A 16,433-nucleotide genomic window follows, 5' to 3' on the forward strand; every position below is an offset into this window, starting at 1 on the left:
ACAATATATGTAAAATGTTTCTCATTATTTCATTAGGCATTTTAGTAAATACCATAAATTAAGAGCTCCACAGTGTAATAATATGTTTTCAAGTTTGAGCGTGTCGTATTTGCGATGCTTTCTACAAAGAAATGTCAATAGCGAGTATAATGCCCTCTTTTTTTCTCCACCGAACGGCTTTCTTTTTTCTGACGACTATCTCTCAGCTGGGCGCCCAAAACGCCTTACCTCAAAGTCACTTACCTTTCTTACCGAAATATTTACGACAGCAGTTTCCGCTGCAGTGACAGTCTCATATAAAAATTTCACAGGTCGAGAATTTGCATTACAAACATGTAGAAACAAAATCCTGTAAATATAACAATGTCCAAAAAATTTTCGCCGGCATTGTGATACATTCACGGATATACACACATTTCATAACTCTTAAAGTACGATTCTTGGTTTCCAACAGCCTTTTTCACAAACCAGAGTCCCTAACCACTACTCATTATTCATATACATATAAACACGTAATCGCATTCCTCATATACGGTAGCATCATCTTATTGGTCATAAACATGCCTCAGCAGCATAATACACATCGTCATCGTAATAATGACATCATAACAGATCAATCACATCTCAAAATCGTTGCAGCTTCTTTCAATAATTTCCAGACCTTCAATAAAGTCATCTACCTCAAACGTATTTCAAACATCATGCTCCCTTACCAAATAAGACATTCAAAGCTCTCATAGTATCACAATGGTTGCGAAAAAATATGAACATTTCACACAGTGCAGACAAAATACAATTTCATAAGTGTGAAATTATCCAACTGTGTAATTGCGTAAACATGTGTCACTGACATAGTAAAAAAAATGTTTGTTTCTCTGTTAAATAATCAGATAGCTGTGTAATTCTGTGTTAGAGAAATATGGTACCGATGTGTAAAGTTGTAATAGCAAATACCATATTAGCTAGGGCTCCTTGTGCTTGCCAAACACATGATACACAAAGTAAACGTGTATGCCCCTGAGGATTAATGTAATTATACCCTCAGGTGTTACAGATTACAGCAGTGGAATGAAATGTATCACTGAAAACCTTTGTATCATTGTAATTCAAAAATCTTTAAACATAAATGTTTTACGTACAAAATCAATCACTCAAATACGTGTACTGTAGCGCTAAACTGTGCATCTTGTTGTAAGACAATCTCTGTCATTACTTAAGAGTAAAAAAGGTGCCAAGTGTCGTAATTATCGTCGTCTGTAAGCAAAGTTCTGTAGAAGTCAATGTACTTACCTCATAATAAACAAAGTGAATTGCTATGCGTATAGATATCGTAGTTGTTACGCTTATTGCCATGATGAAGTAAGTACTGTACTGTAACGTAGCATCGTGATATAATCGTGTAGCTGTCAAATAAACTAACCGCTGTATCATCTGGTATCTCTCAGAAAGTACTTTAAATTCAGAATGTATTTTCAAGTAAACCAAAATGTTGCATTAAAATCTCATTAGCAGTGCCAGTATATGTTCTAAGTTGTAAGCCTTATAGTCGTTACGTAATCGTGCAACGAACAAGGAAGATGTACACACAATAGCACCATGTATTATGTTCACTACTAAATGCATTCGTAATTACTGTCTAAATATGTTCCCTAGGTTCTAGACTGGATAGTTTATTTTAAAACATAGTTGCATGTTAACAGTTTCTAAGTGTGACAAAGAGTACTAGTAACGTGAAGTGAAAAATTTTATAGCAAAGACTAAGTTAAAAAGCAGATTATCTCTCAATAAACGGTTTTACATGTGAAATGTGGTGTAATCCTTTACCTTTCCTCATTACGCAGCAAATCAACTTGAACGCAATTATCATGCGGTATATGTCGCTAAAGAATGCTAAAATTTTTCTCAAGGTTAGCGTCTATGTTATTTTTCTCCGAGCCAGCCGGTGCATGTGGCTGCCTGCAGTGCGAGTCATTGTCTGCTACCTGTTTGTTAGCGTGCGTCGTTATTGGGATTAGGAGACCTAACCTCTACAAATTCAGCTTGCCGCGAGGGCCCAGCCCTGTTTTGAATCCTAACAGTTCTGATGAAATTCACGTCTGTTGTTTTGTCGGTAGTTTACATAGTTTCTTTTTTGTTGGTCATGTGGTGGAGAATTTCTCCCTTGATAATAATTATTTTGGTTCCCATATTGTTTGTTTCTCTGATTGTCTCTGTGATAGTCATTACCGCGGAGAGGTGATCTTTCTCTGTAATTCTTACTACTGTGCCAACGGTTGTCATACGGGTGGTGTCTGTTTTGGTCACGATTTGCGTTGTAGGAATAGCCTTGTCGTGTCCAGTTATTATTTCTTTCATAGCGGAATTGTGACGGATGTGACCTGTAATTGTTGTGTTCCTGTTTTCGCGTTCCGCGATTGTCAGTGCCAATTTCCAATTCTTGTAACAGTCCCTGAAAAGCTTCAATGTCGTCATTGCAACGTCCTGCCAAGATATTATGTCGTAAATGTTCAGGCAATTTGATTAAACAAATTCGGATGAGTTCTGAGGGGCTGTATGGGTTTGAAAGATACTGATTCTTATGTAACATGTCTTCAAAATATTTGACAAGACTGGAAAATTCAGATTGTTTGAAATGTTTCATCATTATGATGCTATGTTTTACTCGGGCTTGAGCAGCTTGAGACCAATATGCTGAGAGGAAGGCATGATAAAATTCTCCTTCACTGTGACAATCGTGAATGACCGATCGCATTCTTACAGCTGGTTCACACATAAATTCTAACCTGTGCTCCAATGACCAGTTGGGAGGAAAACAATGAGAGACTTGATGGAGCCATGCTTGTGGATGAATGTCGTTGCCAGAATTCTTAAATGTTTTGAATTTATGTGTAGTAATGAACAGCTTATAGTCAAAATCATCATGTCAGCGATTCGCATATCGGTCATTGTTACTTCGTTTCGGCGGTTCCATCTCAAATTCGGTGTACCTTGCCAATTTCTTTCATAATTTCCGAAGTGGCCTGTGTTATTATTTTGTGGCTGTTCTGTATTTCTATGTCCCTCTTCCCGTATTGGAGCGCGAGTGTCCTCTGAAATATGTAATTCTTGTATTACCTGTGTCAACTGATCTTGTACTTCCCGGATTTCTCTTTTGTACTGTGTACTTATTTGATTTTGGTTTTGTTTGAATTTTCTAATTTGTTCATACTCTTCTGTGTTAGTGAAGGTTACGGGTCTTGTGTCATTCAGATCATCATCTACCTTTGTAGGTAAGTTAGTGAACTGATCCGAAAGTTCGGCTGCTTTCTCCGATAGTGAACTGATTTCCTCAGTGTGTTTTTTTGAACAAAGTTTCAGAGTGTCCATTTATGGTGAAATCGTATTTACTGTGTCATTTAAGTTTTCCTGAGTTTTTGCAAGTTGTGTAACCAAATCGGTAGATGCAACTGAGTCAGTTTTAGCTTGCAAGGTATCGTGATTTTCATGAACAATAGTTTGCAGTTCTTTTATGGCTGCTTCGTGATTCTGTAATGCATTTTCATGGCGCGAAAAAATAGTTTGAAAATGCTCGCAAATTTGTGTTTTTACGTCATTACAGACTTTTTGACATTTATATTCGATTTTAAGTAACTCTGCAGTTAAATCTTCCTGTGTTTGTTCAAGCGTTTGTTCCATTGAGTCTAACTTTTGAAGCTGTTGCTGTGTTTGTCTCTAGTGTTGTTCCATTGTATCTAACTTTTGAAGATTTTGTTCCATTGTGTCTAACTTTTGCTGTGTTTGTCTCTGATTTTGTTTCATTTGTTGCATTAATTGCAATAATAATGTATTAGTGTCTGGAATCTGTTTCTCTATGCTGTTTGGTAGTGCATTTTCACGGGCAACATTCACATTTTGACAAGCAGAAAATGTGTCTTGACTCATTTGAGGAAACGGTGAGGGCCCAAAACCTGAATCTGCAGTATTTGCAAGATTGTGTCCTGTCATTCCCGATTCCTGAGGCGAGCTGTTGCCGACTGATCGATCGATAATGCTTCCCTGTTCACTTATTGTTTCACTGTCGCCACAATTGTTTGCCGCCTGCTCCATTTCCCTATGCACAATTACCAAATTACTATGTTGAACATTAGTTAATTCATTACATGGTGGCGCTAACACAATGCTTTCGTCTTCACTGTTATTTCTCAGTTTACTTTGGAGCCTAGTATTACATTTTTCACACATCATAATTGTCACAGTATTTCACATGATAACACAGACAAGCACAATTTGAAGAGCAAAAATAAGAAAACACATTAACATAGCACTGAAAATAATATGTAGTTAATCAAAAGCGCAGCTGCGAAATACTTGGTGCAAATCTACATGCATGCCACAAATGTTTTACTGTACAACAATGAAAGACTGCAACTACAAAGGAGATTCTCTCTACAATTACGAGTTAGCAAAAAATAAAAGCTACACTAATTACACAAACTACAAGAAAAAATCAGAAGATTCCAGTGAGGTAACCTCGACTAAGGGTCGATATATGAAACGTCCCCTTAGAAAAAATTATGAATTACTGTGCTGATAAACCCCTTACGTTATTTGCTTTTCAAACAGCTGAGCAAAACTGAATGTACTCAGACATTTCTCTCTTTACTTATTCTGATCAATACTAAACTGACAAACAATATTTTTAGCGCAACGCAATCTGACTTTCAATAATCCTGGCTAACATTAACCTATACCTTTCACAAATCACTTACCTCACAAAAATCTTCATTACTCGATCTACTGCAATACAGCGAGCACCACTACTGCCAGCTAAATAAAAGATTCAAACTACTGAAGGCACTAACTATTGATAGGCATAGTTAGCAAATGAAAGATTTTGATAGAGAACAAACAATGTACTTACCTTAATAGTGTTCAAAAGTCATAATATATATGTAGCAGTTCATGACATCCAGTCTTACAAATTTACTGTCTCCTATGGACACATGTCCAGATCATCCGCTCTCAAAACTCCGCCATCTCTCTCCCCACATCCATCATTGCTGGCGGCTCACCTCCTACTGCACAACACTACGCACTGTTAACAGCCAACTGCCCAACACTCCAATAGCAAATTCCAACAATGCAAACGAGCCACAGCCTTCACACAGCACAGTCACTGATTTTCATATAGAGCGCTACATGGCGTTACCAACATAAAAAACCTAAACAGCCTACTTACACTAATATTAAATTAATATTTTTACTATACGTAATAATATTATTCTAGTTTAATGCTTCTTTATTCCATTGTCCGAGTGCAGCACTATTCAGATACTGTCTTACTCGTAGCACTATTTCATTTGACTGCCACCAGGCGGAAGCACCTGTACTTTTGTTTGCGAATCTATCCAACAGATGGCATGAGCGTTCACTTATTCAACTGCTGTGCCTTGGCTATGCTTCATTGTGGCATTACACACTGTTATGCAGCATGGGCCATATATTACCATTATGTGAATGTTAATGTCTCTTTACTATTTTCTGCCATACTGGGTTTGACCATTTTGTTTTGAGAAGTAAACAGTGAATACTTGATACGATTAGTCTATTTGCAGCTCATGCTGAGAAACATGTAGGATCTGATGTATTATGTGCTTAAGTGTATGATCATGTTAACTGATTTACATTGTATTACTTCTTCTTTGTAGATAATAATTTAAAAATTGCTTTCAGTTCAAATGTACAGCGCTTAATAAATCCTTAGTACAATAAATAAGCATTTATCTCACCTGCAGATAATGTTACTTCTTCTTCCTTAGTTTTCATATCTAACTTTTCCACAGTAAATTCTTATTTCATTTCATGTTGTAACGGAACCTATTATAGGCTTTACTTTACCAAAGTATACGATACCTTCCAAATTCAACCAGTTTAACGAATATTTATGATTATAGAGAAGTTATTGTATATGTTAACAATGATTGCATAACATGTCTCCATAAACAGTCAACCCATTAAATTATACTGAATAACTGACCTACACAAAAGTTAATACCACTTGATCACTAATGCAGCAAATGTCATCATGCAAAAACACTAAGTCCATCTTAAATAATTAATATGAAGTACGAAAAATAGTGGCCAACTTAGGTATTTTGGATCTCCTTAAATAAAAATCACCCAGTGAAACCTATTTGTTCACCAGGAGCGTTTTCACCCAGTATTGACGTAAACACTCCTATTTTAGATGAAAACCAATGTAATTCTTAATAATTCATGTTATTTACTTATTTATGCAAATTAGAGAAGTCAATTGACAAACTTCTAAAAAACGGCCTTTTTGTACCAAAGAATTATTCTGTCAAGTCAACAAATCTGTCTGTCATTTTAATAACATGTTAAATTATGTCACTCGATGTAAATTAATAACTTTTCTGCACAAATTATGATAACAGATGTACATGTGACTTATAAAGTATATCTCTTTTTAGTAGTTCTTTGACAAGGTTATAAATACAAGCAGCAAGAATGGTTGGGAGCGCAGTCGAAATGTCACTTTGGTGAAGTGTGTATGTGTGTTATTGTTCGAAGTGGATAAACAATGCAAAGGACATGTAATAGAAGTACTACTTTGTGTTGTGTCATTGTCTTTGGTGGACAGTAGAATTAAGATGGCCACCAGAGTAATAAATATTTGAAATTTAAATATTTGTTGGTTTCGTTCGTTATTTATCATCAAAAGCACATCAAAAACACGGAACCTCATCTTTTTAACCCTAGACAACCAAATCGAGAGACAGCAGCGATCCAGCAAGCAGTAGCGATTACCACAATGCATTTTAATGGCGCCAACCTAACATCAAGTGCTAACAAGCTCCGTAAATGGGAGTGAAATAGCGCGAGTATAGCAATATCTACGACTAGGCGACCATTACAATGTGCACCACACAAGAGGACGTGTGACAATAAAAACATAATATATACTCATTGCTAAATTATTCTTAGTTTCATGTTGTATTTCAATTTTCGATTCATTCTTATTCCTTACAGGTTCACAAAATACTGCACAGTTTCCACATGAGACGATCCTGGGTGGCAAAAATCGTAAAAAAAGTCTTAATGTAGACTTCAATATAAAACTTTTTAACTATTCTTCGAAACTTTTGACATAATTGTCTCAAAAATATTTTTTTTAATCGTTGTATAGTCAAATGTTTACTCTCGCCAAATTACCAGCTATACTTTAAGATCATTGAGATAGTGCTGGATCCTAAATTTTGAAGTTGTAGGACATTCACTTAGTAAGTAAGGCATCCTTAATAATTGTCACATTTCATAATACGTATGATTAGTATTTCTATTTCATATTCATTAATATCTGCTGTCAGTATTTGTGTGCCACATCCCGTAATAATATTCTGCTATATGTGTATATACCAGACAAATACATGGCATTGAGAATGCCTTGGATTTTCCCTGGCTACGAGGCACTGGACCATCTTAGTCCAAAGCCACAAAATCCTAATGTGATTCTGGTATTATTAAATATGAAATATTATTCACAACTGAAGTAACCTCTCTCAATCTGTGACATATAACTGAATTCTCGCTGTTTTCTTTATAGTACTACATATAAGCTTTAAATAGTAATGGTTCTCCTGCTGTAGTATACAGCTCTTTGGACCAAAATATACCTTTCATATGTTATTATCAACACTGCATAATGAAGTTCCAGTTCCAATTTGTGTAGCAGCAACAGAAGATATCGTTAATTGCAGAAGGCAGCAACTTATCTTTAGTAATTTCTTAGTAACAGGAACATACTTACCTGCCAGTAGTTACTGTAAATAGTAAGTTGTTAGTAATAACAGACGAAGATACGTTGTCAATAATAACTGAAGTTAGCAAATTCTCAATAACAGCTATCACTGGTAAAACCTCAGTCCTAACAAGGGGTGGAGATAATAGTTCATCAGTAGTAAGTGACAACTGCGACTGATAAGTGTTAACAGAAGATGAGCCAATATCTATGAGAGCAAGATGGAAGACAATGTTAATCGTGAGCTTTAGCTCTTCAAATACAGTTTAAGTTTCACAGTTTGAAAAATATATGTAAGACGTGGAAATCTCGGTATATAGAGTGATTGTAAGTGTATTGCGTGTCATATTATCAACAGTATAGCGGAAGAAAGGATAGTATAAGTAGTAAAACAAACCAAGATGGCAACTGCAAATATAGTCCGACGAATAGAGTTAAAACTGTGAATATGAATGAGTAATTAGTACTAATGTCATCAAATCAGTGTGACAGGAAAAGCATTTATCGTTCTAATGACCCAAAAAGTAGAGTAAGGAACTATTGTTACATTCTCAGTGACGAATTTAATTCAAAACATAGTGTGTGCACCACCAACATCGTAGTGTGATCAGTCTGGAAATATGACAGAAATAACAAACCAAAACTAGTGGTATTGCAAAAAACATGTTTCAAAAGGTGTGATCTGCATAAAGTGCAGAGTGGTACACCATTACAGTTTTAGTGGCGCTAGCCGAAGCCAAAAAGTCTGGCTGCGTCGAAATTGTTACAGAAATTGTTACAATCTGACATAAATGAACTATTTTCGCGGTTACTTCATGAGATACAGAGCCTAAAAGATAAATATTATACGCTGGTGAAGATTAACCAGTGTTTAAATGCAGAAATCGAAAGTTTTTAAAGAATCCATGTTCGATATATACGAGAAGATAAGCAGTAAAGATTATAAAGACGACATAATAGTTTTTCTGTTAGGAAAAGTTCGTAATTTACATCACAAAAACAATGTAGGTAACACTCTAGAACCCACAACAATTAATATTAATTGTAGGTTGTTCTTAGCAGAGTAGTATTTACAGTTATCAATAAGTTGGAGGACAAATGTATCGCTTTTAGCTTTTTTTAATTTTTTAGTACTTTTTTACAATGTGTTACAGCTATGTAACACTGGGACTCCAGATAACGGTATTGGCATTGGTGTGATAAACGTATAATCTCAGTTTTGCGTTCTGAATCTGTGTATTACACAAGCTCATACGCTAATGTAATAATAAATGTATTTACATACAGGTCTTTTAGTAGTGGAATCTACTGAACCAGTTTCTGTCGTTGTTGAAGCACAGAAAAGCTTTGCATTTTTGGCTCTGAACAAAAGTATTCTGTTTATTGCAAATCTTGCACCTTCCTGTTGTGTTATTCCACTGAGGAAAGTGGTCAATTTTGTCCATTTGGCATTCTGGCACTGGAGTTACTGTAGTAGCAGGTTTCTTGAATTTACTGGACATATCTTCAATACTTGGAAGTCCCCTTTTGAACTTTCATTGTCCAGCAGATATCAATGTACTTACAAGATTAGCTTGAAATTATCTGAGAGAAACATGTTTTTCAGACAGGGCCTTGTAATTCAGCCAGCTATTGACAACAGCTGTTGTTACCATGTGGCAGAAGATATACAAATACCATCTTCTGGATTTTATGTGATATTTGCATAGTGATGTCAACATATCATAAAGATCTACTCCTACCATATTACAATTGTAAATTTGAATAATGGATTCTCTTGGGACAAGAATATGCTCTTTCTTACTCCTATCCCATCTTTTTGCCATGTCCTTTAGCTCTGCATCTGTTAGTGAAGATAACAATGTAACACATAGGTTATCACACCATTTCACAACGACGAACTTGCCTGTTGTGTGAACTTGTGAAGCTGTAGTACTGTGTCCTTCTGCTTTCATCTGCTTTTCGTCAGGAAGGGTACATTGCTTGAATCTTCCAGCTCTTATTGTGGCTGTATAATAAATACCCCTCTTCAGTAGGCTCTCAGCAACATGATACAATGTGAAGAAATTGTCTGCATAAATCCTAAAAAAGCCTTTGTCTTCCAATGCTGCAGTTAGCTTCATCACAACATTGCAACCAAGACCTTTCCCAAGTATGTGCTTTGTTGCCTTGAAAGCTGCATATTGGTAAACATCAAAATCATACAGATATCCTGAGGAACCAGCTCTAGCTCACATTTTGAATCCCCTTCTTGTTGACTTGTTTTGTATATATTGTGAAAGACTACTGCACCCTTTGAAAGGGATCGTTACTTTGTCAACACACTGATTCTGTTCAGGCAGGTTTCTCAGGCAAGCTTGTGAGAACAAAGTAAGCCAAGGGTGAATTTTCTGTAGCTTATCTTCTTTCTGTGTTAGTTCAATAAATATAAGATTGTCCTGGAAATGCAACAGAGATACTAGTTTCTGAAAGCGGCTTTGAGCCATTATATCAGAAACTAGATTATATGCCATGTGTTTTGTCCATTAACATCGCACACTAGGGATTTGAGCTAAGCCCATTCACAAATAAATAACTAAAATCAGCTCCAGCTCTGCTATGATAATGTTAATAGCCGTACCCAATTTTTGAGCACTGTAAATATTATTTTGTTGAACACATGAGTGGCAGTATTTCATGTGTCACAAGAGATCTGAAGTACTGCAAATTGGTCAACACTTCTTTGGGTTCGTCTTCTGGAAGCTGTACAAATGGATGAATTTCTGGAGTGAAGTCACCATTGATCCACGACAACTCTGTATCTTCTGGAACATCCTCAGGATTTACTGAATTAAAAACAGCTGATTCTTGTAACACCTGTGAAGTAGAAGTTTGTCTGCTGTCATGATACGTGCTACCATTAGTCGGAATTTCATCATCATCATCCTCATCATCAAGTTCAAAAACAACATTCTCATCAGGATTATTTAGAACCTCAAGAATGTCATCAATCGCTACTGGAAGTAAAAGAAAATGCCTACATGTCACAATACGAACATTCATAAAGATAACCCTAAATGGTCATTGTTACATATACATGGCATGAGTTCATTTCAACACGCAAAACCAAAAGAATACATAGAATTGGTTCACTAGCACTTATAAAGAGAAACTATTTAATGTTGTTGTTGTGGTCTTCAGTCCTGAGACTGGTTTGATGTAGCTCTCCATGCTACCCTATCCTGTGCAAGCTTCTTCATCTCCCAGTACTTACTGCAACCTACATCCTTCTGAATCTGCTTAGTGTATTCATCTATTGGTCTCCCTCTACGATTTTCACCCTCCATGCTGCCCTCCAAAGCTAAATTTGTGATCCCTTGATGCCTCAGAACATGTCCTACTAACCGGTCCCTTCTTTTTGTCAAGCTATGCCACAAACTCCTCTTCTCCCAAATTCTATTCAATACATCATCATTATTTATGTGATCTACCCATCTAATCTTCAGCATTCTGTTGTGACAAAGTGCTGTTGTGACAAAGTGCTGTTAAAACTGAAATAATGTTGTTGTGGCCCTCAGTCCTGAGACTGGTTTGATGCAGCTCTCCATGCTACTCTATCCTGTGCAAGCTTCTTCATCTCCCAGTACCTACTGCAACCTACATCCTTCTGAATCTGCTTGGTGTATTCATCTCTTGGTCTCCCTCTACGATTTTTACCCTCCACACTGCCCTCCAACACTAAATTGGTGATCCCTTGATGCCTCAGAACATGTCCTACCAACCGATCCCTTCCTCTAGTCAAGTTGTGCCACAAACTTCCCTTCTCCCCAATCCTCTGCAACACCTCCTTATTAGTTATGTGATCTACCCATCTAATCTTCAGCATTCTTCTGTGACACCACATTTCGAAAGCTTCTATTCTCTTCTTGTCTAAACTATTTATCGTCCATGTTTCACTTCCATACATGGCTACACTCCATACAAATACTTTCAGAAACGACTTCCTGACACTTAAATCTATACTCTTCAGAAACGCTTTCCTTCCCATTGCCAGTCTACATTTTATATCTTCTCTACTTCGACCATCATCAGTTATTTTGCTCCCCAAATAGCAAAACTCCTTTACTACTTTAAGTGTCTCATTTCCTAATCTAATTCCCTCAGGATCTTAATTCGACTACATTCCATTATCCTCGTTTTGCTTTTGTTGATGTTCATCTTATATCCTCCTTTCAAGGCACTGTCCATTCCGTTCAACTGCTCTTCCAAGTCCTTTGCTGTCTCTGTCAATGTCATCAGCGAACCTCAAAGTTTTTATTTCTTCTCTGAGGATTTTAATACCTACTCCAAATTTTTCTTTTGTTTCCTTTACTGCTCGCTCAATATACAGATTGAATAACATTGGGGAGAGGCTACAACCCTGTCTCACTCCCTTCCCAACCACTGCTTCCCTTTCATGCCCCTCAACTCTTATAACTGCCACATGGTTTCTGTACAAATTGTAAATAGCCTTTCGCTCCCTGTATTTTACCCCTGCCACCTTCAGAGTTTGAAAGAGAGTATTCCAGTCAACATTGTCAAAAGCTTTCTCTAAGTCTACAAATGCTAGAAACGTAGGTTTGCCTTTCCTTAATCTTTCTTCTAAGATAAGTCGTAAGGTCAGTATTGTCTCACGTGTTCCAATATTTCTACGGAATTCAAACTGATCTTACCCAAGGTCGGCTTCTACCAGTTTTTCCATTCGTCTGGAAAGAATTCGTGTTAGTATTTTGCAGCTGTGACTTATTAAACTGATAGTTCGGTAATTTTCACATCTGTCAACGCCTGCTTTGTTTGGGATTGGAATTATTATATTCTTCTTGAAGTCTGAGGGTATTTCGCCTGTCTCATACATCTTGCTCACCAGATGGTTGAGTTTTATCAGGACTGGCTCTCCCAAGGCCATCAGTAGTTCTAATGGAATATTGTCTACACCCAGGCCCTTGTTTCGACTCAGGTCGTTCAGTGCTCTGTCAAACTCTTCACGCGGTATCGTATCTCCCATTTCATCTTCATATACATCCTCTTCCATTTCCATAATATTGTCCTCAAGTACATCGCCCTTGTATAGACCCTCTATATACTCCTTCCACCTTTCTGCTTTCCCTTCTTTGCTTAGAACTGGGTTTCCATTTGAGCTCTTGATATTCATACAAGTGGTTCTCTTTTCTCCAAAGGTCTCTTTAATTTTTCTGTAGGCAGTATCTATCTTACCCCTAGTGAGATAAGTCTCTACATCCTTACATTTGTCCTCTAGCCATCCCTGCTTAGCCATTTTGCACTTCCTGCCGATCTCATTTTTGAGACGTTTGTGTTCCTTTTTGCCTGCTTCATTTACTGCATTTTTATATTTTCTCCTTTCATCAATTAAATTCAATATTTCTTGTATTACCCAAGGATTCCTACTATTTAATATATACTGATTAAGAACATATTTTCCACTCAAAGAGAGGATCACACATACCTTGCACGAAATGATGGCCGGCCAACTTCTGCCCTGGAGCACCTGAGAAGCTACAAAAATGCTCAAAGATAATATTTCTGTAGTAGTTCCAATTTTTCCTCACAAAATGCGCAGCATGGCTTGTACAAATGTGTAACAGTGGGCACTGGTGAACTAGAACTGGCTAAAGACCAGTAACACCCATGTAAAACTTATGTTATATATATATATAACTAGGGGTACTAGAGGGTTAAGCAGTGTAAATCTCCATTATGCAGTAATGTAGTATTCGATAATTTGACACAGAGGATGGTCAATCATAAACGTCTGCAGCAGAAAGCAGAAGATAAACACATGGTTTTAAGTGTGCATCGTAAAACAGCCAAAATAAGCGTCTATGCGACAACCATGGACATGGACTCACTGACTTTCCACTAAATTATCACAATTTAAATGTCATTTCTAACATAAAACCAGGGACACTCATGTATGAAATTGTTAAGAAGTTAAATTGTGACAAAAGCGCTAAACCAGATACCCAGTGTCATGTTACAATTCGTGGTGCTAGTTATGTTTATGGCAATGAATTGAACATTGCTGTTAACAGATTGAAGGATGCACTGCATACAGTAAACAACGAAAGTGTAATTATTATAGGAACACTTCACAGATACTCAATAGAGGAAAGTCCACTGGACCTGACGGGATACCAATTCGATTCTACACAGAGTACGCGAAAGAACTTGCCCCCCTTCTAACAGCCGTGTACCGCAAGTCTCTAGAGGAATGGAGGGTTCCAAATGATTGGAAAAGAGCACAGATAGTCCCAGTCTTCAAGAAGGGTCGTCGAGCAGATGCGCAAAACTATAGACCTATATCTCTGACGTCGATCTGTTGTAGAATTTTAGAACATGTTTTTTGCTCGAGTATCATGTCGTTTTTGGAAACCCAGAATCTACTATGTAGGAATCAACATGGATTCCGGAAACAGCGATCGTGTGAGACCCAACTCGCTTTATTTGTTCATGAGACCCAGAAAATATTAGATACAGGCTCCCAGGTAGATGCTATTTTTCTTGACTTCCGGAAGGCGTTCGATACAGTTCCGCACTGTCGCCTGATAAACAAAGTAAGAGCCTACGGAATATCAGACCAGCTGTGTGGCTGGATTGAAGAGTTTTTAGCAAACAGAACACAGCATGTTGTTATCAATGGAGAGACATCTACAGACGCTAAAGTAACCTCTGGTGTGCCACAGGGGAGTGTTATGGGACCATTGCTTTTCACAATGTATATAAATGACCTAGTAGATAGTGTCAGAAGTTCCATGCGGCTTTTCGCGGATGATGCTGTAGTATACAGAGAAGTTGCAGCATTAGAAAATTGTAGCGAAATGCAGGAAGATCTGCAGCGGATAGGCACTTGGTGCAGGGAGTGGCAACTGACCCTTAACATAGACAAATGTAATGTATTGCGAATACATAGAAAGAAGGATCTTTTATTGTATGATTATATGATAGCGGAACAAACACTGGTAGCAGTTACTTCTGTAAAATATCTGGGAGTATGCGTGTGGAACGATTTGAAGTGGAATGATCATATAAAATTAATTGTTGGTAAGGCGGGTACCAGGTTGAGATTCATTGGGAGAGTGCTTAGAAAATGTAGTCCATCAACAAAGGAGGTGGCTTACAAAACACTCGTTCGACCTATACTTGAGTATTGCTCATCAGTGTGGGATCCGTACCAGATCGGTCTGACAGAGGAGATAGAGAAGATCCAAAGAAGAGCGGCGCGTTTCGTCACAGGGTTATTTGGTAACCGTGATAGCGTTACAGAGATGTTTAATAAACTCAAGTGGCAGACTCTGCAAGAGAGGCGCTCTGCATCGCGGTGTAGCTTACCTTCCAGGTTTCGAGAGGGTGCGTTTCTGGATGAGGTATCGAATATATTGCTTCCCCCTACTTATACCTCCCGAGGAGATCACGAATGTAAAATTAGAGAGATTAGAGCGCGCACGGAGGCTTTCAGACAGTCGTTCTTCCCGCGAACCATACGCGACTGGAACAGGAAAGGGAGGTAATGACAGTGGCACGTGAAGTGCCCTCCGCCACACACCGTTGGGTGGCTTGCGGAGTATAAATGTAGATGTAGTAGATGTAGATACGGTATAATACCGTCTTCTCGTGTAAACTGCGAAATTGTCAGAGCAAACAGTCAGCTTTGTGAATTATGTAAAGCACACAGGAAAATAAACTTTCTTGGTGTGGGATTCCTGAATAATCAATGCTTCAAAAGATGGCGCATGAACTTAATTATTCGTGGAAAAGAACTCCTCTACTGTAAGATTAATCAAATAATTGAATTTATGTGCACAAGTAAACATATGTCGGCCACTGTATCAACTAAAAACATTGAAATTAGTCAATCAGTTGCAGCAGATTCAACAACAAAATCTAACACTCCATCAGAAAAGCAACCACAACACCAATGCCTGCGCCAATAGTATCACTCATGGCACCAGAAGATAATTCCCCAGAATCAGCAATGCGCTCTCATGAATCAGAAACAATCACAAGAATATCAGCAGTAAACAGTCCAATAAGAGCTCAAACAACAGCAATAACAATAATCCAGCAGGAGAAAATAACAGCTCAAACAACATCAGCAACACCAACAACAAATAACCCAGCAAGAAAATCAATAATTAACCCAGCACCAAGACAGTCAACACCAGCTTCCCAGTAACCTTCACACATTTCAGCATTCAGCTCTCCACTAACTGCAACATGCCCAGCAATAGCAGTGTTACCCAATCAAAAAACAGCACCGACAACAGCAGAAGTTATTCCTTTAACAACATAATCAACTGTAAATTCAGCTCCAGCCACCCCATCAGCAATCAAGTTACCTCAAAGACTTTGTAGTGCCAAACAGAGGATCCCACACACCTTGCACGCAATGATGCCAAACAACCTCAGGAAAACAGACAAGTATGTGTTCACTCATAATCAATTAACAATGTTATATCAAAATTTACAGGGCTCACGTAGTAAGCTAGGTGAACTAGATGTCTTGTTAAGTGACAGTCTAAGTCAAATATATGATGACACTTCCTGTCAAAGGAAAACTGTGTGCCAGACTGAGATTCGAACTCGTGATCTTTGCCTTTCT

The 16,433-nt window shown here is 37.7% G+C and overlaps 1 protein-coding gene across 1 annotated transcript; it reads right to left on the bottom strand.

Annotated features, from left to right (window-relative positions):
* Positions 1 to 9,378: 9,378 nt before the first annotated feature.
* On the bottom strand, positions 9,379 to 10,284 carry LOC124593959 (piggyBac transposable element-derived protein 1-like). Its single transcript, XM_047132307.1, has 2 exons — positions 10,086 to 10,284; positions 9,379 to 9,974 (listed from the first exon to the last, which is right to left on the bottom strand). The coding sequence occupies exons 1-2, from the start codon at positions 10,282 to 10,284 to the stop codon at positions 9,379 to 9,381; spliced, it is 795 nt and encodes a 264-aa protein (XP_046988263.1).
* Between the last annotated feature and the right edge of the window lie 6,149 nt (positions 10,285 to 16,433).

The sequence above is a fragment of the Schistocerca americana genome, chromosome 2 (genome assembly GCF_021461395.2).
Source record: "Schistocerca americana isolate TAMUIC-IGC-003095 chromosome 2, iqSchAmer2.1, whole genome shotgun sequence".
Taxonomy (NCBI): Eukaryota; Metazoa; Arthropoda; class Insecta; order Orthoptera; family Acrididae; genus Schistocerca; species Schistocerca americana.

Bases quoted from the DNA above. Each gene is read 5' to 3' on its own strand.
- LOC124593959 (XM_047132307.1), bottom strand. From the start codon at position 10,284: ATGGCTCAAAGCCGCTTTCAGAAACTAGTATCTCTGTTGCATTTCCAG. The intron at 9,975-10,085 runs GTAGTCTTTCAC...ACCAATATGCAG, and splicing joins GATCCCTTTCAAAGGGTGCA to CTTTCAAGGCAACAAAGCAC.